Below are 27,184 nucleotides of genomic sequence, written 5' to 3'. Positions count from 1 at the left end.
AGCGATCCAGCCCCACAGTCCTCCCGATGTTTGTTTGGGAAAGGAGATCACCTAACCACTAGTCAGTAACAGGCTATAGCAGTCAGGTGCTGTTCTCCTGGTATTACTGCTATGATGAAGGCAAGAGAATGGCACCTGACCACTGGGGGCTCTAATTGGATGCAGCAGTTAAGTGATTTCCAAATACCAGGAGGATCGTGGGGCTGCATTGAGGCTGAGCACAGGTAAGTACCACTAGTTTTCACAGATGTGGATCTATCGTCAAAAACTTGTTTAGCTTCCAGACAACTCCTTTAGGGCTTATTCAGACGAACGTATATCGGCCGGGTATTCAAGCTGGCCAATATACGACGTCCCTCTCTTCAGAGGGAGGAGGCTGAAAGAGCAGGGAGCAGCGCACTGAGATACCACCCCCTCTCCGCCCCTCGGCACTATTTGCAATAAGAGGACGTGGAGCTATGTTCTGGGAGTTGGCTCCGCCCCCTCCCATTGCAAATATTGCCTAGGGGCGGAGAGGAGGCAGAGAGGGGGCGGGAGCTCAGTGGACTGCTCCCGTCTCTTCCAGCCTCCTCCCCTTGCAGAGAGGGATGCCGTATATTAGCTGGAGTAAATACGTGGCCGATATACGGTCATCTGAATGCGCCCTTAATCGTATAGATGGCCTGTAGTGCTTGAAGCGCAAGAGCACCAAGTTATATCCAGAACTCAACATTTTATAAAAATACCAGAAACACCTAAATAAGATTTTTATTGAATGCCTGGATCTATTACTATTAGAGTTGAGCGAACATACGCTGGCGAGCTTGATGCTCGTTCGAGTATTAGCGTACTCTATGGTGCTCATTACTCGAACGAGCACCATCGAGTACGCATCAAATCGCGTTCAACCCCGCCCCAGCTTTTGGCTCCATCCCGCTGCGACGTGCCTGTTTTGACCGCTCCCTGCCACAACGCAGCGCACGTCATTTGAAAATGTTTGGTCTGGCATGGAGGGGGAGAGACGAACCAAGAAAAAAAAAGCTCAGGACCCTGCGTTCCACATACAAAAATGCTCGAGTCTCCCATTGTAGTCAATGGGGTTCGTTACTCGAGTAAAGCTCTCGAATTTTATGAAAGGCTCGACTCGAATAACGCGGACCCGAGCATTTGGGTGCTCGCTCATCTCTAATTACTATCTTACACCTTACTATGAATGTGAGCAATTTGTTATAAAATTGTAACAGCACCCTCATGTTTATAAGATTGGCTCGAAGATCTATGCTATCAGCTGAAAGTGCTCATAATGAGCCCTAATGGTCAACCAGATAAAGCGTCACAGAAATCAATTCAGAATACCCCCCACTCCTCCTACATACCTGCTTGATTGGCGGCACTCATCCAGTAGTACATTGGACCTTCTTTGGCCCTCAGAACCGCAGCGATTCATAGTGGCATAGATTCTGCTAGGTGCTGACATTGTTCAGCATGAATCTTGGCCCATGCAGACAAGATACCTTCCTGCAGTTGCTGCAAAATTAGATGGAAGGTTTTGAGATGCTCTTAACAACCGACAGGAATGGTTCATTTATTCATGCTGATTGTGCCAAATTCTGACACTGCTATCAGGGTTAGTGCAACAGAAATTTGTCCGATTTGAGTGAAATTTTGCAGAGCGTTTTTCAGCACCGGGCGACGAACACTAGCATGAATAAAAATCGAAAAGTCACCGACGTCCCTGTAATTTTGTGTTGCCAATAGCAACCAATCATAGCGCAGCCTTCATTTCTTATACTGTTGAGGTAAAATAAAAGCTGTGCTGTGATTGGTTGCCATTTCTTATACTGCTGAGGTAAAATAAAATCTGTGTTGTGCTTGGTTGCTATTTGTCATATTGCTGAGGTGAAATAAAAGCTGCGCTGTGATTGGTTGCTAGAGTTCAGTTTTCCTTTCTTACACAACTGAGGTAAAATGAGAGCCGCTCTATGATTGGTTGCTATGGGCAACATAAATTTTCTTTTGGGCAGCTTTCATAACAGTGCGGTGCTAGGCTCATTTTTGTGGCCCACTTTGTGTATTCCAGGACCGCTAGTCATAAAATCACCATATAATGCATCGGTATATCACCTAGTATGTATGTGAACATATATACATATATATATATATATACACACACACACTTTTTTTTATCACACAACACACTGGTATATCACTTTGTATATAAAACAAATGCACACACAGTAAAGCCTTCCATGAACACCCCCCGTCTGACAAGATCTCCTTCCCATGAAGACCAGATTTTTATGCGGCTGATTTCCAAGTACATTATAGTTCATGTGCAGTGGCCTTCTTCAAAAAGAAAAGGCTGCCTATCATTCTGATGGGTGGCCATCTTTTTTGAACAGGTCTTTGGCAGGCTGTTCTTTGTAAAGACTGCATGCAATATTTATTTTGCCCTTCTCCGCACTGCTGTGCCCAATGAAATCAAATGCAGTTGGAGACAGCAAAGTTTGACAGAGCACAAGAGAGCCAGAGGAAAAGAGGGAGCTGCCATCTTGCATGATGCATCCCCTTAAGGAAGGCCATGCAGGGCTGTAAGGTGCTGCTAATTGTTATTAGCCATTTAGCTGTTCATGACCCTCAGCGACCCGAAAGGTTCCCTCCCTCCATGTTTTTTGGTTTTGTGTAACGGTATATTATATAGAACGTCCCGTGAGAGGAACGCCAATATACCCTGTGGGTTAGTGCAAATAATGACTCTACCCACGCATACGGCTGGAGTTGGAAGGGTATAGTGCATGGACCTGTCATGGTGGCATTTACCAGCTCTTGGTCCCAGAGGGAGTTACCGCAGCAGAGGATAGGGACAGTAGTCCTCAGGATGAGGGGGGGTAGTACTTGTCAGGTTTGTGATGCCACCATTCCCACACCGTTATTATATACGGCGGAATAATAAACACAGATTTGTGTATCGTACCTCGGGTCCTCCGGAACAGTTGAGACCCGGCAAACTTTACTTGTATGAACCCGGAACAGGTAATTACAGGTATCATTCACTTGGAAAACATTACAGGCAGAAGGTCAGAGGTTGGCAGGCAAAAATACACAGGAACAATATGGCCCTATAGTCTACGTTATCTATATGTCACCAGTCCTGGACACAAAATATACTCCGGAGGAAATAAGAAGGCATGAACCTCTCCACAAACACTCTGGCAAGAAAACACTTAGTATAAGGCTTAAACTAGAAGCACCCTGCACATTCTCCACATGGATGTAACAATCCCATACCTTTGTGTGGTGATCCTATGAGCGGACGGCCGCACAGGAAAAAAAAAAAGGAATGCCTGTAGTGTGAACGGGTGCCTGTTTAAGTAGCAATTTGTGTTTGGTGTGCTCTCTCTCTCTGGGCAGACTCACTCCTCTACATCCACACTCAATGCGCTATGGGATGTCGTTCTTCCCCTTCCATCTTCTCCAACATGGAGGCTGACAGTGCTTCCATGCAGCTCTTTGTTAGCTCCCCAGTTGAAGAAGAAGCAGAAGACGACCAGAACTCCCCAGATCTGAACTCCTCTCCTGCTCTCAGACACTCACATTTATAACCTCACTTGTACCACATGACACAGAAAGATAAATACATTCAGCAGCAGAGCTGACAGGCAATGATTTTAGCACAGTTAACACTTCAGACGCTGCAGCTATGCATCCACATAAGACGATACATGTGTGACAATTATGGATGGAACCAGGATGACATTCTGGAACACTACATTTGCACTGCTTCATTCAGCTGTGTGATATCCATGCCATTATCAGCTTTGACAGTATCGGCCATCGTGTTCTTTGGCGGCCGGGTCTTCTTTTGCCACTGATCTATCAAAGCATTATAGATATTTCTAGCAACTCTGCTCACATTACATGGCCAAATCCGTGAGCCTGAGCCTGACCATCTTGCCCTCCACTGATATATCGGGTCTTATACGATTCAGGACTACTCTGCTTATTACTCTCGCTTTCCAGGGCATGCGCAGCAGCTTTCGCCAGCACCACAGCTCCAAAGCATCAATCTGCCTTTTATAAACATTTTTCGCAGTTCAGCTGTCACATCCATACATGGCTATGGGGAAAACGGTGGTTTGTACTATCCTGCGTTTAGTTGCTATGCTGATATCCCTACTTATCCAGATTTTGTCCATGTTTAGCATCACACTTCGCCCCAATGCTATCCTATGCTTTCTCTCTGGCATAGATTCTCCAGCCTGGTCATTTATTGAGTCAGGGAAGATGAAGTCTCACCCACATTCTACGGCTTCATTGTCTATTTTGATTTGAATTTGGCCATTTTTTGCAGCTATCATAATTTGATTCTTCTTTAAATTCAGGTAGAGGCCCATTTTTCCACGTTCAGTTTTAATCTTCAATATCAGCTGCTTCAGACCTGCTTCTGTTCCTGCAAGCAGAGTTGTGTCATCTGCATAGCGGAGATTGTTGATGTTTCTTCCACCTATTTTCACCCTGGATAGAAGGGAGTCAGAGGAGGAGAGTTCACAAGCTCTACATGCAGCAAGCAATATATTTAGGGCTCCTTCACACGAGCATATGCACAATTGCGCACGCCTCAGCGTAAAGTATTTGTGCTCTGAACTAAGCTTTTTTTGCATGCTCAACGGCATATCGTACTGTACTCTGAGCCTGCAAGGCTCGTTTTTTTTTTAACACGGGATACAACCACACCATGATCTATTTAGCCTACTGAGATCCAGATGGATTCTTTTTCCAATGACATTGCGCTGAGTATTGCCCAGTTTATGTATTGCATGCAAATTCACGTTTTTTTGGTGCATGCAAAAAGAGGGAGATTTGAATGAACCCATTGAAATCAATGGGTTCTATTCTCTGTATATTGCATGCACACATTTTCTGCATGCAAACAAACACGTGAATACGCCCGTGTACAGGAGCCCTTAAAGTGAACAGAGCTCAGCCAGTGTGGTTAGCTTAAGCACGGCCTGCTGTAACCTTATGAGGAAGAAGCATCTTTTAAAGAAAAAAAAATTAAGAAAGCTGGCAACAAAAAAGGATACTGTAAAGTAATGCCTCATTTACATTTGCATTGAAGGGTCCATTAGGAGCCTCCATTGCAGATTCCTTTAAATTACTTGGGGGAAAAAATAGCGCAGCATGTACACCATTTTGTCTGGTTAAATTGTAAACACAACAACAAATCTTATGGACCCCCAAACTTCTGTCAAGCACCAAAATTCTGGTGCAGTAAAAAGACTGCGGAAAAAAATGTAGATAATTAGTTTGTCTGTTATATATAAGTTATAAGACTAGGTACATGGCCGAGATACAAAGAATACTGCAACCTGTGCTACATGCATTGACGACAAGGTGTGGAAGTGTTTCATTGGTTTACATTTATTTGTTTACTGTACAATACACGTGTCCTAACTGCATTAAAAACTTTTACTAGTATTCTTTATACATTTTCCTTCCATAAAACAGATTTTTTGCAACTTTGAATAAAAATCTCAAAGTGGTCTCAATACACAGTTTTTATATATAAGTGTACTTCTTGTGTCATTACATTTAAGTGAATGGCCAAACAATGTAAGAGGTGGCTAGGCTAATGAACCAGAATGAGAAACATCGTGTCAGTGGCTCTATAGTCTGGCTTAGGGCACCTTCACACTGGCGATAAAATCGTGTGAGATTTGTGCATTGCGAGACGAATAAATATGAAACTAATTCTTTTGAATGGGTTTATTCATATTTGTGATGTTTTCCTGCATAGCACCACGTTGTGATCTAGAAAACGAATCGCAGCATATTCTATCTTTTGGTGATATCACCCATGGTCTTCAATGGGGCCGGCGGCAGCACCACCGGTCGCATTGAAATCAATGGGAGACCATCACTATCCCCTGCCAAAGCTGTGATATGGGAGAAGATCGCTATCTCCTGCCACGGCTGTGACAGCTACGGCTGGAGATTCCTTCAGCCCTGCTGTGATGCGAGGCGGTTTCAAGCGTCTCACATCCAGGGCTTTTCAGAAGCATTCCGAGGGCGATGTCTGGCCGTGAATCACGGCAGGATATCGCTCTTGCCAGTGTGCAGGAGCCCTTATGGAAGGTCCTGAGTGCGGAACCTTCTTTCTAGGATGTAAACAAGCATACATACAAGATTCTAATAAAATATTAATTGCTAACAAAAATGTACAATTTCTTAGAGTCCGTATTACTTGTTGCTCCTTTTTCCTTTTCTCTCTTCTCCAATAGTATTGTCCTGTTAAACTTTGCCCATGCTAGCCCCCGATCTGCGCAAGGTAATTGATGGGACCAAAACAACCCATTATATGCATGCCGAGCGAAAGTATACTCTCACATTCACTTGGATATGTGCAGGTTCGGATTCAAACAAGTTAGCCAGTAGAGATGAGCAAGCATACTCGCTAAGGCAGACTACTCGAACAAGTAGTGCCTTACTCGAGTACCTGCCCGCTCGTCTCTAAAGAGCGGGGGGAGGAACGGAGGGGAGATCTCTCTCTCACTCTCCCCTCCCCCCCCCCCGCTCCCCCCTGCTCACCGCCACAACTCATCGCTCTCCCCCGCCGGCACCCGAATCTTTAGAAACGAGCGGGCAGGTACTCGCATATGGCACTACTCGCTCGACTAGTTTGCCTTAGTGAGTATGCACGCTCATCTCTATTAGCCAGCCGTCACCATACCCAGGTCCCATTATATGCTGGAATGTGAACCACATGTTGACTTACTTGATTGTCTATACTACAGTTGCAGACTATAAACTGTGTATTGTACACCGTATGCACTGGGTAAATTTGTAATATGTAATTTACATGTTATATTTCATGTTAAAAATGCAATTAAATACTTATTGATAAAAATGTAAAATTTAGGGCTCCTTCACACTGGCGATTGTGATATCGCCACGCAAAAGTCATGACTTTTTCCTGCAATTTTTTGTGCGTCTGAGCGTTTTTTTCTCTCAAAAAAGCATCGGTGCCACTTATGATTTTTTCACACTTTTTTTTCGTCAATTATGCGGCGATATGTTTAGTGTGAAAGTCGATAGGACATTCTACTGTTAAAAATGGATCGCATTGCACAAAAATCGCAAGTTCGTGCTTTGCGATTCAATAAAAAAGAGGCTCCATAGGGAAACTTGGGAGATAGGGCATGCCACGATTTTTTAATCCCGCAACATTGCATGAGTGAAAACATCGCAATTGTGAAGGTAACCATTGAAAATCATTGGTTTCATAATTCTGCGTTTTCACTTACATTGCATGAAAATCACACAATTTGATCACCCGTGTGAAGGCGCCCTAAAGGATAAAATGATCAGCACCTATTGATGTAAAAAATATTTCATATCTCACGGTAGAGCAAAATATAAAGAGAAACCAGTTTCTGACTGTCCAGAGACTAAATGTCCAGGTGGCCATGCTTGGTAATGAAGGGAGGGAAAACTTGTGGTCGGGAAGTGGTTAAATATAAGCACTGTTATAACAGTAGGGCCAACGAAGTTAAGCCCATGCTAAAAACAAAGCAAGAAGGAGCAAGGGCAAAACTAGAATCTTGACTAAAGTAGCTATCGAAGAGGATTCCTGATGAGCCGGGACGACCCTCATTCTCATTGCGGCAATGGTTCTATTCCACTGGTTTAATATAGCCTTCCGGGATCCATCCCATTTTCCTGGTCCATGGAGACGAAACTGATATGGGCTACAAGGCCCAAAGAATACTTCCCATGCCAATTTTGGATCTGTAAGGCTGAGACGTGAAAGATTGGGCTTGCATCCAATAAAAGAACTTAATTCATCCATGTAAGTGACAAAATCAGTGGATAGTGTCTCACTGCGACCAAACCTGCAATGTGTAAAAAAAGAGAGAATGATGTAGAATTCCAAGTCTATCGGTCCTAAGTTGACAGCCTGACAGTACAACAATGTCTTCTATGGTCAGCACTGTATATCCCTTCTGTTTAAGATGTGCTGCTATATTCCTTGTACTTATAGGTAAGGTTGCGGAAGACAGGAGAATTATAAAAAGCAATGTTACTACTATGAGTAACAAAGTGTCAGTGAACATCACAGTTCTTTTTACAGTAGGCCCAACAAATTAATATAAAGCAGCCTACCAGTTCTTTTTATCTCCCTCCTCTTCATTCAGTTCATCAATCATTATTTCTTTTGAAGGCAATTTGCAAGTTCCTGAAATTATATAATAACAAAAAATTACAATATTCATCATAATCCCCATTTTGGCTTGGAAGTAATTTTTCTTCCCACAAAGTCAATGAACTATGGAAATTAAATTAAGCACATTTTCTGAGCTATTTTTATTGATGGCCCATTCTCAGGATAGGTCATCAATAGCTGATTGGCTGGGGTGTATTGCTCAGGACCCTGTCTGATCAGCTGTTCTGGTGCCTGCTATCAGCGCCACAACACAGTACACGGAGTGGAAGCAGATCCCTCTGTCCCATGTAGTGGTTGGCGCATGTAGTTGCAGGCGCAGCTCTCTTTGATTTTAATGGGAGAGTAAGCACACAGCAGTCTGAAAAGAATCAGATTTTCAAAAAGCATCATCGGGACACCACAGGAACAGGGGAGTGGGTGAGAATAAAAAAACAAAAACAAACAAAAAAACACATCACCCGGCTCCCCATCACCCCCCTAAACAGCACCATAACTTAGTTTATGGTGCTGTTCGGAAGCGACAGGTTCCATTTACGTACAGGTGTTTTATGGTATGTTCATAGGTGGAGGATTTACTAAAAAAAAAATTCTGCTGTGGATTTCAGTGACATTCAGAGCTGAAACTTGTGGATTTGTACGTAGATTATCACCATTCAAGCTTAACTGGTGAACACCATGAATTTTTAGTGTGCAATCCATAGGAATAACGTGCACGCTGAAGATCATAAACTCTACGGTACGTTCATTAGCCCTTTCCAATCCAGTTTGTATCCTGGTTTTCCTAGGGGGCTTACTCTTTCAGCCATTACACAACAGCGCTATCTGCTGGCTAAAGCCAGTACTGCATGAGGTGACACGTTGGATAGGCTCTGACAGCAGAGAAGCTGGCAAGATACAGCAACAGAACCCCGAAGGACGTCTTCCAACATTGGAGCTGTACAGCCTTAAATCATAATGTCTTCAGATGTCAGACAGTGGATTGGAAAGGGTTAATCCATGTTGTGTGAATGGGGAATAAATTTAAACCTATTTACATGCATTTGGGAAGGAGTTGCAGCAGATTCGGTTTGCATTTATGAGCGGATACTGTAAGTCCAACGGAAAAAAATCATCTATATGTGAATAAGCCTAAGGGCTTATTTCGACAAACGTGGTCACAATTACGCTCGGTGGCACAGAGCGTATTTGTGTCTGAACGAGGGGAATCCCTTCCCCTTCGCCAGCTTTTCAAATGCCAGAGCGCAGGAGTTTAATAACCACAGAAAGATTGGTGCCGCCCGATTTTTTTCCTACACATAGTATCCACTATGGGCAGGAAAGATAGGGCAGGTCCTATTTTTTCTTGTCTGTAAAATTAACGAGCAAGAATCTTCCTATTGAAATCAGTGTTTTTTTTCTATTTGTTATTTTTTTTTTTATCACAGCCACATAAGGGGATAAAACCCTGTTTGTCTGAATCCACCCTTAGTGTTACTAAACTCGGAATCAAAATCTGTAAGAAATCCTCAAAAATACAGCATGCTACAAAATAGGTTTTCGTCAGCACTTAAAGTTTTTTTTGAGTTATTCAACAATGTGGCAGAGGACGTGAAAAGGTTAAAATAAAAAAATAAAAAAAAAGGTATACTGACTACTCCATTCCCACTGCACATATCCTCGCCACTGGTCTTTGTTTACAAAAACATCAGCAGTGACTTGTCTACATACACACCTGACTGCAGCACTCAATCACTATACACCCCTGAGATCTGTGATTGGCTGCAGTATGTAGACAAAGACCAGCGGTGAGGGTGTCGCCGGCAATGCTGGAACGGAGAGGTGAGGTAATTTTGTTTATTGTTTTTTTAACATTTGATGCCCTCTGACACACTTTTGTTTAACTTGGAAAATCCCTTTAATATTTTACATGGTCTAGCAGAAATAATTAATCATTAGACAAGACCTTTTACTAAACTGTTTAACCAAGTCCAAGCATTCGGGCTGTGGCCGTAGTTGCTCGTTAGAAGATTTCTCTTCCATATATGAATGAGCATTTCGGTGCAACAATATATTATCACACTCATAAAAGTTGTTTTTTCAACTGCTGCCAATAGCAATTTTTACTAAAAATTTGTGTTCAAAAAGGTTAGTTGACATCAGAACTATCTTTTCCATGATTCATATGCTGCAGAATGTATTCACTAAAAACTGAAGAATGGAATGCCAGTATTGGGTGAAGCTCATTCCGTAATGTATGAATACCAACTTAAAGAGATTCGGGACACTCTTGCATTACTGCACCCAGTAAACCTATCCTACTGTGCGGGAACATTATTCTTTTTGCATATTTTATCTTCTCCATGACATGGCTGCAACGCTTAATGGAGTAGCCCTGCTACATGCACGTCAGACACACACAGCTCTGCTACGTTGCTTTCGCATATGAGCTGCACGTGATTTACGAACTTCAGCAACTTGCTGAGGAGACATGTTCGCTCGTAGCTTTCGCATATCTACAAGAAGAAAACCCCTTTTCAAAATTCAAGTGTCCTGGTGATCAACTAGTAGATGCAGTTCCAGCTTCTCAAAACCATCAATCAAGCAGTTATCTCTCGGGATGTTACATCCAGCCATGCATTTCCCTTGCAGTAGATGTAACATCACTGCACAATAGGTTGAGTTCACTACAAGAGAAGCCACTTATACAGTACTTAGGGTCATTTTGTTCTTGCTCACCAATGGGTTCCAAGCAGATGATGGCCCTCTTTGACATGCAAATACAAAAAGTCACGGAATGGGATTGCCGATACCTCTTGATATTGAAAGATTATGGGACAAAACACCGATTACGGTTATGCATGTAATCAAACTTTGAAATATATTCTGCAATGACCTTTTATAGGGATAGCTTTTGTTGTTTGAAGTACACCACACTATAAAGTTATTTCTTCATACATACCATTAATAACTCTAACGGCCCATCGAGCCTGCACATCAGAAGTTGGTGGTATCCCTCCTAATGACTGCACCAATCCAATGACTGCCAATGTTGGCTTTTCTAATTTAGGGGGGAAGACTCCTTTATATAGTGAAACCTTATTCTTATCGTTTTTGACAATGGAGTCATCCATAAATGGATAAGCATAGCTGTAGCCAGTAGCAAATATGATTACATCAATATTCTCCATCACAGAACCATCTTCAAAGATTGCAGAGGTTTCAGTGAATTCTCTGATGTTGGGTTTTACAGTCACAGTGCCACATGTAATGGAGGCTGCCAGGTCATCGTTAAATACGGGCTCTTTCCTTAGAGACCTGGAAAAGAAATAGGAAGAAAACCTCACTGAAAGAAATATTATATATATATATATATATATATATATATATATATATATATATATATATATATATATATATATATATATATATATATATATATATATATATATATAAACTAGACTGTAGGATTTGGGGAATTCCTTTTCAATATCTATATTACTTAAAAGATACCGTATGTTCAAGATTTTTAGGTGCCTTCTGGAATAAGATATTGATGGTCTCCCTTAAGGGCCTTTTACACAGGCCAGTATTCTGGAACACTCATTAGTCCGATCATTGCTCTGTGTAAAGGTTCCAGCACTCAATCGTCAAACAAGAAAGTGCTCATTTGCCGAATGATGGCATCTTTTATACACCTATATGCAGAGCATGTAACTCACACGGACTCCGATAAGTGGTCGTTAGCACTTTGACTAGTAGTTATTTGGAAATTACAGTACCAGTGTTTCTGGTGGTGCAATGTGCCACACAGCCCTGCTACATGCACGTCACACACACACACACACACACACACACAGCTCTGCTACGTTGCTTTCGCATTTGAGCTGCACGTGATTTATGAACTTCAGCAGTTCACTGAGAAGACATGTTCGCTCGTAGCTTTCGCATATCTGCTGCACAAGATTTACAACCTTCAGCTAGTGGCTGAGGTGAAATCATGGCTTGTCGCTGTGTCATGTAAGCTGCATTAGCTTCACGGCGGTGTTGGACCCTTTGTGGTGACAGGTTTGCACAACAGCAATGGTTTGTTTCAAAACTGGATAACGGTTCATGATTAGATGAAGGCTCGACTGGTGCTGGTGGCATTAGCACTTGAGATGACAAAGGGGTTGTGTGGGACTTTTACTATTAATGACCTATCCTCAGCATATAGTAGATCATCAGTTGATCAGCAGAGGTCCACTACTAAGGATCAGCTGTTTGCTAGGCTAATATCCACACTATTAGCACAGGAAGCAGATAGCGCTGTCAACATTGCAGTGGCCCAGCTTAGTACTATGGGCACAGCTCCCATTGAGGTCAGTAGGAGCTGTGCCTGCAGTACCAACCAGTGTGGACAGTGCTGGCAGCAGCCATAACAGCTAACCAGGTGAACGGCTGATTGGTAGGGATATTGAGTGGTGGACCCCAGCTGATATACACTTGATGACCTGTCCTGAGGATAGGTCATCGATAGTAAAAATGCCAGCCAACCCCTTTAAGCCGGCCATACACATGATATAACTGTCAGGTTGACACCATCTCTCCCGACATTCTTGTAAATATCCATATTTGGCTCAATTAAGTGTTCAGATTTATTTCAGTAGGAGAAGGAGGAGAGCCACTACTAGTCGACAGTCAGAAAACCACCATGTACATTAAATTCTGTGGGATCCTTTGTGATTAAAAACTTGTGTATATGGACAGGTTTAGACTAGAGATGAGCGAACGTACTCGTCCGAGCTTGATATTCGTGCAAATATTAGGGTGTTCGGGATGCTCGTTACTCTTAACGAGCACCACGCGGTGTTCGGGTTACTTTCAGTTTCCTCTCTGAGACGTTAGCGCGCTTTTCTGGCCAATTGAAAGACAGGGAAGGCATTACAACTTCCCCCTGTGACGTTCAAGCCCTATACTACCCCCCTGCTGTGAGTGGCTGGGGAGATCAGATGTCACCCGAGTATAAAAGTCGGCCCCTCCCGCGGCTCGCCTCAGATGTCTTGTGAGTTAGCTGAGGGAAAGTGCTGCTGCTGGTGCTGCTGTAGGGAGAGTGTTAGGAGTGAGTGTAGGCTTCAAGAACCCCAACGGTCCTCCCCAGGGCCACATCTATCCGTGTGCAGTACTGTGGAGGGTGCTGTTAGCAGTGTTGCACATTTTTTTTTTTTTTCAAAATCGGCAGTCTGCAGAGCATTGCGCCTTGCAGTAATAGTCCAGGGACAGAAGTGGTGGTTAGGTAGGGAGAGTGTTAGGAGTGAGTGTAGGCTTCAAGAACCCCAACGGTCCTTCTTAGGGCCACATCTATCCGTGTGCAGTACTGTGCAGGCTGCTGTTAGCAGTGTTGCATATTTTTTTCTTTTCAAAATCGGCTGTCTGCAGAGCATTGCACCTTGCAGTAATACTATAGGGAGAGAATTGTGTAGGCAGGGCCAGAAGACATATATTATTGATTGAATATAGTCAGTGGGCCCTCCGTTTCCCAAAAAGGGAAAAATTGTATTTGTCCTGCAGGCTTGCGCCAATTTATTTGCTGCCTGTGAAAAGTCTCCGCTCTGCTGCACTTCATATAACTGCATTTCTGTGCAACACATATCTTATCTGATTGAATATAGTCAGTGGGCCCTCCGTTTCCCCAAAAGGGAAAAATTGTATTTGTCCTGCAGGCTTGCGCCAATTTATTTGCTGCCTGTGAAAAGTCTCCGCTCTGCTGCACTTCATATAACTGCATTTCTGTGCAACACATCTTATCTGATTGAATATAGTCAGTGGGCCCTCCGTTTCCCCAAAAGGGAAAAATTGTTTTTGTCCTGCAGGCTTGCGCCAATTTATTTGCTGCCTGGGAAATCACTGGTAATACAGCATGCTGAGGGGTAGGGGTAAGCCTAGAGGACGTGGACGAGGACGCATAGGCCAAAGTGAGGGTGTGGGCACAGGGCGAGCTCCTGATCAAGGTGTATCGCAGCCGACTGCTGCGCGATTAGGAGAGAGGCACGTTTCTGGCGTCCCCACATTCATCGCCCAATTAATGGGTCCACGCGGGAGACCTTTATTAGAAAATGAGTAGCGTGAGCAGGTCCTGTCGTGGATGGCAGAAAGTGCTTCGAGCAAGCTATCATCCACCCACAGTTCTGCGCCGTCCAGTGCTGCAAATCCAAATCCTCTGGCTGATTCTCCTCCTTCCTCCCAGCCTCCTCACTCCACTACAATGACACATGCTCAGGAGCGGGCAGACTCCCAGGAACTGTTCTCGGGCCCCTGCTCAGATTGGGCAGCAGTGGTTCCTCTCCAAGCAGAGGAGTTTATCGTCACTGATGCCCAACCATTCGAAAGTTCCCGGGGTCCGGGGGATGAGGCTGGGGACTTCCGGCAACTGTCTCAAGACCTTTCAGTGGGTGAGGAGGACGATGACCATGAGACACAGTTGTCTTGCAGTGAGGTAGTAGTAAGGGCAGTAAGTCCGAGGGAGGAGCGCACAGAGGATTCTGAGGAAGAGCAGCAGGACGATGAGGTGACTGACCCCACCTGGTGTGCAACGCCTACACAGGACAGGTCTTCAGAGGGGGAGGCACGGGCAGCAGCAGGGCAGGTTGCAAGAGGCAGTGCGGTGGCCAGGGGTAGAGGCAGGGCCAGACCGAATAATCCACCAACTGTTTCCCAAAGCGCCCCCTCGCGCCATGCCACCCTGCAGAGGCCGAGGTACTCTAAGGTCTGGCAGTTTTTCACTGAGTGCAGACGACCGACGAACAGTGGTGTGCAACCTTTGTCGCGCCAAGATCAGCCGGGGAGCCACCACCAACAGCCTCACCACCACCAGCATGCGCAGACATATGATGGCCAAGCACCCCACAAGGTGGGACGAAGGCCGTTCACCGCCTCCGGTTTGCACCGCTGCCTCTCCCCCTGTGCCCCAACCTGCCACTGAGATCCAACCCCGCTCTGAGGACACAGGCACTACCGTCTCCTGGCCTGCACCCACACCCTCACCTCCACGGTCCTCGGCCCCATCCACCAATGTCTCGCACCGCACCGTCCAGCCGTCGCTAGCGCAAGTGTTTGAGCGCAAGCGCAAGTACGCCGCCACGCACCCGCACGCTCAAGCGTTAACCGTCCACATAGCCAAATTTATCAGCCTTGGGATGCTGCCGTATAGGGTTGTGGAAACGGAGTCCTTCAAAAGTATGATGGAGGCGGCGGCCCCGCGCTACTCAGTTCCCAGTCGCCACTACTTTTCCCGATGTGCCGTCCCAGCCCTGCACGACCACGTCTCCCGCAACATTGTACGCGCCCTCACCAACGCGGTTACTGCCAAGGTCCACATAACAATGGACACGTGGACAAGCACAGGCGGCCAGGGCCACTACATCTCCCTGACGGCACATTGGGTGAATTTAGTGGAGGCTGGGACAGAGTCAGAGCCTGGGACCGCTCAAGTCCTACCCACCCCCAGAATTGCGGGCCCCAGCTCGGTGCTGGTATCTGTGGCGGTGTATGCTTCCTCCACTAAAGCACCCTCCTCCTCCTCCTCCTCCGCAACCTCTGTCTCGCAATCAAGATGTATCAGCAGCAGCAGCACGTCGCCAGCAGTCGGTGTCGCGCGGCGTGGCAGCACAGCGGTGGGCAAGCGTCAGCAGGCCGTGCTAAAACTACTCAGCTTAGGAGATAAGAGGCACACGGCCCACGAACTGCTGCAGGGTCTGACAGAGCAGACCGACCGCTGGCTTGCGCCGCTGAGCCTCCAACCGGGCATGGTCGTGTGTGACAACGGCCGTAACCTGGTGGCGGCTCTGCAGCTCGGCAGCCTCACGCACGTGCCATGCCTGGCCCACGTCTTTAATTTGGTGGTTCAGCGCTTTCTGAAAAGCTACCCACGCTTGTCAGACCTGCTCGTAAAGGCGCGCCGGCTCTGCGCACATTTCCGCAAGTCCCACACGGACGCTGCCACCCTGCGGACACTGGAACATCACTTTAATCTGCCAGTGCACCGACTGCTATGCGACGTGCCCACACGGTGGAACTCTACGCTCCACATGTTGGCCAGGCTCTATGAGCAGCGTAGAGCTATAGTGGAATACCAACTCCAACATGGGCGGCGCAGTGGGAGTCAGCCTCCTCAATTATTTTCTGAAGAGTGGGCCTGGTTGGCAGACATCTGCCAGGTCCTTCGAAACTTTGAGCAGTCTACCCAGGTGGTGAGCGGCGATGCTGCAATCATTAGCGTCACCATTCCTCTGCTATGCATCTTGAGAAGTTCCCTGCAAACCATAAAGGCAGCCGCTTTGCGCTCGGAAACAGAGCCGGGTGAAGACAGTATGTCGCTGGATAGTCAGAGCACCCTCCTGTCTATATCTCAGCGCGTTCAGGAGAAGGAGGAGGAGCATGAGGAGGAGGGGGAAGAGACAGCTTGGCCCACTGCTGACGGTACCCATGCTGCTTGCCTGTCATCATTTCAGCGTGTATGGCCTGAGGAGGAGGAGGAGGAGGTGGAGGATCCTGAAAGTGATCTTCCTAGTGAAGACAGCCATGTGTTGCGTACAGGTACACTGGCACACATGGCTGACTTCATGTTAGGATGCCTTTCTCGTGACCCTCGCGTTACACGCATTCTGGCCACTACGGATTACTGGGTGTACACACTGCTTGACCCACGCTATAAGGAGAATCTTCCTACTCTCATTCCCGAAGAGGAAAGGGGTTCGAGAGTGTTGCTATACCACAGGACCCTTGCGGACAAGCTGATGGTAAAATTCCCACCCGACAGCGCTAGTGGCAGAAGGCGCAGTTCCGAGGGCCAGGTAGCAGGGGAGGTGCGGAGATCGAGCAGCATGTACAGCCCAGGCAGTGCAACAGTCTTTAAGGGCCTGGACAGCTTTATGGCTCCCCAGCAAGACTGTGTCACCGCTCCCCAGTCAAGGCTGAGTCGGCGGGAGCACTGTAAAAGGATGGTGAGGGAGTACGTAGCCGATCGCACGACCGTCCTCCGTGACGCCTCTGCCACCTACAACTACTGGGTGTCGAAGCTGGACACGTGGCCTGAACTAGCGCTGTATGCCCTGGAGGTGCTTGCTTGTCCTGCGGCTAGCGTCTTGTCGGAGAGGGTGTTTAGTGCGGCTGGGGGAATCATCACAGATAAGCGCACCTGCCTGTCAACCGACAGTGCCGACAGGCTAACACTCATCAAGATGAACAAAGCCTGGATTTCCCCAGACTTCTCTTCTCCACCAGCGGACAGCAGCGATACCTAAGCAATACGTAGGCTGCACCCGCGGATGGAAGCATCGTTCTCTCTCACCATCCAAAACCGGGGACATTTCTGCTTCATCAATCTGTGTATAATATTCCTCCTCCTCCTCCTGCTCCTCCTCCTGAAACCTCACGTAATCACGCTGAACGGGCAATTTTTCTTAGGGCCACAAGGCTCAGTCATATAATTTTTCTAAAAATTTTTTATACGTTTCAATGCTCTTAAAAGCGTTGGAACTTTAACTTGAACCAATTTTTCGTTAAACTGGGCTGCCTCCAGGCCTAGTTACCACTTAAGCCACATTAAGCAAAGCGATTAATGGGTTTCACCTGCCATCTTGGTTGGGCATGGCCAATTTTTACTGAGGTACATTAATACTGTTGGTACACCAATTTTTTTGGGCCCTCACCTACAGTGTAATCATAGCAATTTCTATGTTCTTCGCCTGCACTCATGGTACAGAAAGGTGTGTGGGGTTGGCCTACACTTTAGCTACATAAATGTAACTTGGGCCTTGGCTATACTGCAGCTACTGAAATGGAACTAAGACTGCGCTCCCACTATACTGCTGCTTCGGAATTGTTCCTGGGGCCTGTGTTGGCTGCTACTATTACTTAAATGGAACTTAGACTATGCTCCTCCTATACTGCTGCTTCGGAATTGTTACTGGGGCCTGTCTTGAGTGCTACTATTACTGAAATGGAACGAAGACTGCGCTCCCACTATACTGCTGCTTCGGAATTGTTACTGGTGCCTGTCTTGAGTGCTACTATTACTGAAATGGAACGAAGACTGCGCTCCCACTATACTGCTGCTTCGGAATTGTTACTGGGGCCTGTCTTGAGTGCTACTATTACTGAAATGGAACTAATACTGTGCTCCCCCTATAATGCTGCTCGTGATATTTAAGTGGGGCCTGTCCTAATGCTACGGCTGAAATGTTACGAATTATGGGCTCTGCCTATACCGCTGCTAATGGTATGTCTCTGGGGTGTGGAAACAGAGGCTTCCCAAAGACATGATGGCGGCGAGGCCATTTCCCACCAACGCGGTTACTGTTAAGGTGCATATAACCACGGACACGTGGAGAGGACACGTAGTGCCTCAAAAACATCCCCCACCTCCTCCAACAATGAAAACATTCTTGGCAAATGCCTTTGCATTGGTTCGTCTGGTGGCAGTCCAAGAATTTCACCTTTACCGACACAAGAGAGCCCCCCCACCATCCCCCCGCCACGGCCCACTTAATCCTGGCCACATTCCGAAAACCAACAAAATACAACCGCGCTACTAGGTCCGCAGTCACCACCACATTACCACCAACGCGGTTACTGTTAAGGTACATATTACCAGTCTGACTGGGGCATGCAGACACCTTGACAGAATGAATAGTGTGTGGCACATAGGTTCCCCATTGCTATGCCCACGTGTGCAGCTCCTGATGGCGGTGGCACAGGATTATATTTCTCATTGCTTCTGTACAGCATTGTGGGCTATCGCCCCGCCCCTTTTAAAGAGGGTCGCTGCCTAGCCGTGCCAACCCTCTGCAGTGTGTGCCTGCAGTTCCTCCTCATGGCAGACGCACTTATAAATAGACATGAGGGTGGTGTGGCATGAGGGCAGCTAAAGGCTGCGCAGGGACAGTTTGGTGTGCGCTGTGGACACTGCGTCGTGCAGGGGGGAGGGGGGTTGGGCAGCATGTAACCCAGGAGAAGTGGCAGCAGAGTGTCATGCAGGCAGTGATTGTGCTTTGTTGTAGGTAGTGTGGTGCTTAGCTAAGGTATGCATTGCTAATGAGGGCTTTTCAGAAGTAAAAGTTGTTGGGAGGGGGGGGGGGCACTCTTGCCGGTATTGTGGCTTAATAGTGGGACCTGTGAACTTGAGATGCAGCCCAACATGTAGCCCCTTGCCTGCCCTATCCGTTGCTGTGTCGTTCCCATCACTTTCTTGAATTGCCCAGATTTTCACACATGGAAACCTTAGCGAGCATCGGCGATATACAAAAATGCTCGGGTCGCCCACTGACTTCAATGGGGTTCGTTATTCAAAACGAACCCTCGAGCATTGCGAAAATTTCGTCCCGAGTAACGAGCACCCGAGCATTTTGGTGCTCGCTCATCTCTTGTTTAGACCAAATGGGACGAACTTGGAACATATCCAGCACTGTTAGAAGAATATATTTGTAATATACTGCCTGCATATTTTTAAGACAATACAGCGATATTCATCTTTATGGCTCATTTTTTAGGACTTTCTTTATTAAGATGGAGAAGCATAGCAGTCAAATACTCCAATGCTCCAATGCATATCCCTCAAAAATAGCCATGTTCAGAAGGCATCAGCTTCACAGAGTAAAATGTATGTTCGGATGGAAAAAATGAAGCAACCTACTTGTTCACAGGTACCAGGCCATAGTGGCTGTGGTTGAATCTTTTTTCCATTGTATTTTCATAGAGCCAGTCAGAAACTACTCTTGGTAGAAAGCGGCTTAGGAAAGACTGATAACGGGTAAGATAAACCATATCCCAAGGGTAACCATTATCCCAAACACGACTCATAATCCAAGAGCCACTTCTGCTGCTTATCACAACCTGAAAAAAAACAAAACATTTTTTATTATAGACTGTTGGTGACATAGTCTTGCTACAATTCCTCGTCCAATGTACACTTGACATCTCTACTGAATAAGTCACTTTAAACGGTATTCCGGAGACTGGGCAAAATTGTGAAAGTTTCCCGAACATTTTCACTTATTGCCATATTTCAAAGTCCCATCGAAATCATAAAATTTTCTTTGCCGACCTGCACCACCACCGTTTTCCAGCCAGCTTCAGATTTCCACGTTTCTTAAAATGGCCACCCGGGAGTGCAAAATTACATCTCCCACAATGCCCCTTTGCTAGTTACTGATGATGTAGATTCACAACGGTGTCATCGTTATATTTGACAGCACTGAGCATGCCTGACCAGTAAACAGCGGAGCGTACAGGTCAGAACCATGACTATGCTGCTCTCCTCACTCACTATAGCTTCAGACTGAATAGCTGACTGTTCTCTTCTCTGACTAAAAACTCACTACTTACTCAGGCACACTTGAAATTATCCTCTAGGCTCTGGCACTGCTAAACAACTAGCACACCAATCACTGAAGCCCACACTGCTGTCACCCTACAGCTTGACAGCCTATCAGAGTGCCCAGCTAATCTGTGCTGTTGCCCTATCAGAGCTGAATCTGCTGGCAACCAATGAGAATTAACTGGTTGCCAAGCAGATTATTAATAGCTTAGTTGCAGGGTAGGTTAACCAGTGGTTAACACCTGCTTGCCTTGCAGAAATTAAACACCGGCAAATAGCAAAAGCGCTTTTGTAGAACCCATTTATGGGCCACTACAACTCCCCCCTACTTTATGGTTCAGAAAAGTTTATTGTCATTATTATTATAAAAAATGCCAAAAGTCACTGGTTCAATCATACACTGTCACAAACATTTTGCACAAACATAATGCAATACAAATGCTCATAAAATTAAGTGAGATATAACAACTAAGAAAAACAGTGTTTATCCAGTCAGTAGTGTGTACACAAGATGGCGTAATGGTTTTAAGCCCTATCTCTCCACGTGAGAAACAAGGACCAAATAAAGCAAGCTCCTACCTAAAATGGAGGGAGTAATTCAAAAAGGAAAATAAAGGCCTACGGCGAGAACAAAGCAAAAGCAAAAAATAGCAGGTGAAAGTGACAGAAAGAGGATAATTATATCCTGGGTATGGGGGACGGGGGTAAAGGAGGGGAGGAAGGGGTTGCCCAGTGTGAATCCATCTCCAAACTACAAAGTTAGAACGAAGCTTTGAGAACCAGACCGCCAATTAGGATATTTAAACACCATTATGAAGCCAGGACTCTGCTCTAGGAGAAGAGCAGAACTGAATCCAAGTTGCCAAGATTTCCATTTTCTGGGGATAATGTGTCTCATTGCAGTTAGGAGGAAATTTAAGAGTGATCGTTTGGTCTTTGCGACTGAGCCCAGTATCACTGAAAGGAGTGCCATTTCTGGTGAGAACTGAATTGTGTTCCTGCTAACCTAATTATAGAGCGTGTTCACCTTCCAGCGGTCCGAGATCAATGGGCATGACCACCATAAGTGTACATGAGTGCCCACATCCCTGTTACATCTCCAGCATCTATCCGAGTACTGAGGGAAGATCCTAGGCAATCGCACTAGAGTTCTATACTACTGGGTGAGGATTTTAAAATTAAGCTCCTGGATTTTGCCAGACACTGACATTTTACTGTGTAAGGATAAAAGCTTTGGACCAAGACTCCTTTGGTAATTCCCGACACATATCTTTCTCACATCTTTTTATATAGGTCAGATCTTCCTCTTGTGACTCTCCCTCCAAAATTAGACTGTGCAAGGATGAGATCTTGCAAGTTCCCCCATAGGGGGACAGGCTTAGATTCTCAAATGGGGTGAGTGGGGCCAGCAATCTGCTTGATATAATGTGCAACCTAAAGGTATTGAAACCAAGCTCCCCTGAGAGGGCACCCCTGCTCCAACAGATCCCCCAACAGCCTAAGAACCGTTCTCGACATCAGGTCCCTCATTCTCGGAACTAAGCTCCCCAGTCTGTCTAATAAAGGACCAACTCTGAAAAACATTGATAAGTCCAGGTTACCCACCAGAGGTATTAGAGGTCCCAGCCTAGAAATCAGGTGCATTCTGTTGTATCTACCCCCATGTCTCAAGGAGACTCCCTATAAATGGGGACAGCGCCAGTACCCAGGCTCTGCTCCTATCCGGTAACCAGGGAGCGCCCGCCATGTGGCAATGCACGAATATCCGCTCTGGTTCTACCCATAATTGTTCTTGGCTATTATGGATCAAGTCCAGAACACACTTGTTCAATGCAGCTTTGTAGAATGATGGAAAGTCTGGGAGGTTCGCACCCCCTTGACTCTTATGTTGGTTTAGGATTCCTCTTTTCAGCCTGGGTTTACTACTCCCCCAAATATAGGGGGGTTAAAGAAATCAAGTAAAATAGGAGCCAGCGCTTCTCCAAACACCCTATAGAATCCTTGGGTCCGAGGGAATGTTGGTCCATAATTAAAAGGATTTGAATACAAACCAAATAAATCCACCACTAATGTTTAGGATGGGGCTTGTTTGTTGGACGTTTCGAGATGGCTTAATTTTATGAGAAGACCCTCTAGGCAGCCTTTCTGTCTCTTTAATCGAGACCTATGCGATATGAGAACTCCTCTATCAACAGATTGTAACACCTCCCATTTAATTGGGTCCGGGGTATTGTCTAACTCGTGGTTCAAAATAAAATTTTGGTAGTCCAGTCTAGGGTAGGTGTTGAGGCAGTAAGTGGAAGCTATAATCCCTCTTCCCAGGATGCAACAAACACCGCAAATCTACCAGTCTCAGACTAGCCAATTCCCTGTGGAGTCTACGCATTGCTATGAGGGAAACCCCTGACTTATCCTTAGAGTCTAGTGCCCTCTACTTTAAAGTCAAACTTACTCGCCGTCTTTTCCTCCAGGACGGGGCAGGTGGATGATTTTCAATGAGCTATGGGGCCCTTATGCATACTCCCCAAAGTCTACTCTATGCATATTAATTCATCATGCATTATAACATTATAGCAATAATATTGAGGACAAATTGATGCAATCCACCAGGTGGGAGAAAAACACAAGCACAAATCACCGCATGAACTTAGGACAGCATACAGTATAGGCACTAGCGTCATTTTCTTGTTTGTGTTCTTCGAAGGCTAAATAAACAGCCTTTAAATAGGGTGACACACTTAGGCCTTATGCACACGGCCGTGACGTTTCCGCAAGCGGAATGCCGCAGCGGAGTCCGCAACGGCGCCCCCCAAAGACCCCATACTTACCTCCGGATCCATTGTGCAAAGTCCTGCATGACGCTCCAGCCCGCATGTGCAGTACAGTGCATGACGCGCCGGCAGTGTCACATGACACTCCGGCGGTGTCACATGACCCGCTGGCAGCATCATATGATGCGACCGGCGGGGCACATATTCACGCTATACTTCCGGCTGTGCTACAGCGGAAGTATAGCATGACGGGCGGCTTCCATTGACTGCAATGGAAGCTGTCCGCGTGTATACCCGCGGCAAATAGGACATGTCGCGGGCAATTTCACGCTGCAGAATTCCGCAGCGTGTACATTGAGCTATTGGGCTCAATAGAACTTAATAGCTGTGGTGAAACGCTGTGGATTTCCGTCACGTTTAACGAGGAGGAAATCCAGCCATGGGCATTAGGCTTTAGTCCCTGGACCCAGGTAGAAAGCCTAACTACCTGTTTTGAGTTGTATCGTCCCTAGTCAAAGTTTGGGGCACACAGGCCATAAAACTCTTGGCTGTGCTGACTAACAAACTGGTAAGTCAAATGAATAAACTGGGGCAAGGATCTCTGAGAAGTTCCTTAGGGCACAGTACTTAGAACATTGCAAACATCTGAGTAGTTCCTCAGGCCACAGTTCTGGAACAATTACTAAACAAGTCACTTTGTAGTCCCTCAAGGCACAATTCTTGAACATTGCAAAATCCATAAAAAGGGTAAATAAAGCAGTAAAACTGTACACAGTAGTTTCTTTAGTCTCAGTATCTCACAGGTGGCTGTCCAATATTGCACCTCTGTGAATGTTACACAATCTGGATGGCTTTTTCTTTCTGTGGTTCAACTGACATTTGTAATCCACTTGGTGAGGGGTTGATATTGCGTACTGGATTAGGTGCATAGTCAAGGTCATGAACGGTCCTAAGTACCAATGTCAATGGGTTCATTGGGCCAAAAATTAGGACAGTAGCCTTAGTCTCTGTCTCCTCTAGGTTAGAAACTCTTGTTTCAGGATTGTCTGTTGGGGTCTCGTCTAGGAAACATGGTTTTTATTTGTTTCTATTAACTAATTTTAGTTCTCCATCTTCTTGGGCTATATAAGTCCTTGTCAGGACAGGGTGAGTCCAAAACTGTATAGGGTATGTCTTCCCAATGAGTGTCCAGTTTTCCAGTTCTTTGCTCCTTGTTTAACCAGACTTTTGATCTCTTCTGTAGAGGTTCAGCCTTGGCATGTCGGTTGAAGTCAGCTTGTTGTTGATATCGTACTTCTTCCATGTGGTTATGAACTATTTCCGTGGCTTCGTGTAAACGTATCTGGTGATTGTGAACTCAGTCGGTAGTCGGTAATGGGTTTAGGTCATCAGTCACTTGTACTCCTAAGGATAAGTGTGCTGGTAATCTGCCTTGTCTCCTGAACATGTCGTAATAAGGAGTGTATCCAGAAGGGCAGTGCACAGTATTATTGTACGTGTAGATTAGCTCTGGCAGGATAATAGGCCAATCTGCTTTCTTGTGCGCTAGTTAAGATGGTCCGATTCATCTTCTAGCGCATGGTTCCCCAACTCCAGTCCTCAGGGACCGCCAACAGGTCATGTTTTCAGGATTTCCTGAGTGTTGCACAGGTGATATAATTATTGTCTTCACCTCAGACATTGTCACAGGTGTTCTTACTATAGGAGATCCTGAAAACATGAGCTGTTGGTGGTCCCTGAGGACTGGAGTTGGGGACCCCTGTTCTAGCACAATCCATTTCCATGAAGGTGCTATGCAGTTCTTAGTTTTGTACATTGATATAGATGGCATAGTTATTAAAAGAGTTGGGAATAGAGATGAGCGAACGTACTCGTCTGAGCTTGATACTCGTTCGAGTATTAGCGTGTTCGAGATGCTCGTTACTAGAGGCGAGCACCACGCGATGTTCGAGTTACTTTCACTTTCATCTCTGAGACGTTAGCGCGCTTTTCTGGCCAATAGAAAGACAGGGAAGGCATTACAACTTCCACCTGCGACGTTCAAGCCCTATACCACCCCCCCTGCAGTGAGTGGCTGGCGAGATCAGGTGTCACCCGAGTATATAAATCGGCCCCTCCCGCAGCTCGCCACGGATGCATTCTGACAGAGATCAGGGACAGTGCTGCTGGTGCCAGAGCTGCTATAGGGAGAGTGTTAGGAGTTATTTTAGGCTTCAAGAACCCCAATGGTCCTTCTTAGGGCCACATCTGACCGTGTGCAGTACTGTTGAGGCTGCTTTTAGCAGTGTTACACAATTTTTTTTGGACAGCCATTATCTATTTATCCTTCTCTGCAGAAGTATCGCATCCTGGTGTATAGTGGGGATGCAGACATGGCCGTCAACTTTCTGGGCATTGAATGGTTTGTGAATGGACTCAACTTGGAGGTAAGCAGACTTAAGTGATCATGTAGGATACTGTATTAAACATTTTCTGCATCTTTCATACAAGTTTTATATCTGCTACTCAGTAATTCTTTGTGATTTGTATTTACTTCTGTATGTACAGCCGGTGGGTTCCAGGGAGCCACTTCTAAAGAACCCCAGTCTGACTGGGGCATGCACATACCTTGACAGAATGAATAGTGTGTGGCACATAGGTTCCCCATTGCTATGCCCACGTGTGCAGCTCCTGATGGCGGTGGCACAGGATTATATTTTTCATTGCTTCTGTACAGCATTGTGGGCTATCGCCCCGCCCCTTTTAAAGAGGGTCGCTGCCTAGCTGTACCAACCCTCTGCAGTGTGTGCCTGCGGTTCCTCCTCATGGCAGACGCACTTATAAATAGACATGAGGGTGGTGTGGCATGAGGGCAGCTGAAGGATGCGCAGGGACAATTTGGTGTGCGCTGTGGACACTGGGTCGTGCAGGGGGGGGGGGGGTTGGGCAGCATATAACCCAGGAGAAGTGGCAGCGGGGTGTCATGCAGGCAGTGATTGTGCTTTGTTGGAGGTAGTGTGGTGCTTAGCTAAGGTATGCATTGCTAATGAGGGCTTTTCAGAAGTAAAAATTGTTGGGAGGGGGGGGGCCCACTCTTGCCGCTATTGTGGCTTAATAGTGGGACCTGGGAACTTGAGATGCAGAACAACATGTAGCCCCTCGCCTGCCCTATCCATTGCTGTGTCGTTCCCATCACTTTCTTGAATTGCCCAGATTTTCACAAATGGAAACCTTAGCGAGCATCGACGATATACAAAAATGCTCGGATCGCCCATTGACTTCAATGGGGTTCGTTATTCAAAACGAACCCTTGAGCATCGCGAAATTTTCGTCCCGAGTAACGAGCACCCGAGCATTTTGGTACTCGCTCATCTCTAGTTGGGAATCAAAGGCTAGTCCTTGGTTCATTAAGATCTTTTCTGGGCATCCATACGGGAGTAGGAAGTTTCTTCATAGTACATTAGCAGCTGTTTTGGGTGTTAGACCTCTAACTGGGCTGCAACAGTGAACTTGGTTCTACATCTGATTCTACTTGGCTCGATTTTAAGGCAATCTACAGCTACAAGTTCTAGTGGTTGTCTAGTCACTATTGGATGTAATGGAGTTTTTGTTTTGTTTAATCTTCTTTTGGAACTGTAATAAGTGCCTTTCTCGGCCATTAAGGAAAGCACTCATTGGTTAATACAAACTCCTGCGAAACGCGTTTCTGTGCTGTATCAGCATAGCTTAATAAACAATGTGTTGGGATGGAGGAGAAGGCTGTAGGGGAGAAGCACAGGGGAGAGGAAAGGGGCGCAGATAGATGTGTAATGGGGGGAGACATGGATGGGGGACAATTGTGATGTGATAAACATTGTTCTGTGCAGGAGAAGAGATGGTGATGCACTAGACACGGTTCTA

At 46.0% G+C, this 27,184-nt stretch overlaps 1 protein-coding gene across 1 annotated transcript in view; it reads right to left on the bottom strand.

Moving 5' to 3' along the window:
• Positions 1 to 7,353: 7,353 nt before the first annotated feature.
• Positions 7,354 to 27,184, bottom strand: part of LOC136621645 (flavin-containing monooxygenase 3-like) — a 38,885-nt gene continuing 19,054 nt past the window's right edge. The window contains exons 6-9 of the mRNA XM_066597286.1: positions 19,851 to 20,050; positions 11,142 to 11,497; positions 8,143 to 8,215; positions 7,354 to 7,871 (exon numbers count right to left, since the gene is read on the bottom strand). Coding sequence (XP_066453383.1) covers positions 7,529 to 7,871; positions 8,143 to 8,215; positions 11,142 to 11,497; positions 19,851 to 20,050 — 972 coding nt within the window. The 3' untranslated portion in view covers positions 7,354 to 7,528. The remainder of the gene's footprint in view (positions 7,872 to 8,142; positions 8,216 to 11,141; positions 11,498 to 19,850; positions 20,051 to 27,184) is intronic.

The sequence above is a fragment of the Eleutherodactylus coqui genome, chromosome 3 (assembly GCF_035609145.1).
Source record: "Eleutherodactylus coqui strain aEleCoq1 chromosome 3, aEleCoq1.hap1, whole genome shotgun sequence".
NCBI lineage: Eukaryota > Metazoa > Chordata > Amphibia > Anura > Eleutherodactylidae > Eleutherodactylus > Eleutherodactylus coqui.
The sequence above is the reverse complement of the archived record's forward strand: the minus strand, read 5'-3'. Positions and strand labels throughout refer to the sequence as shown.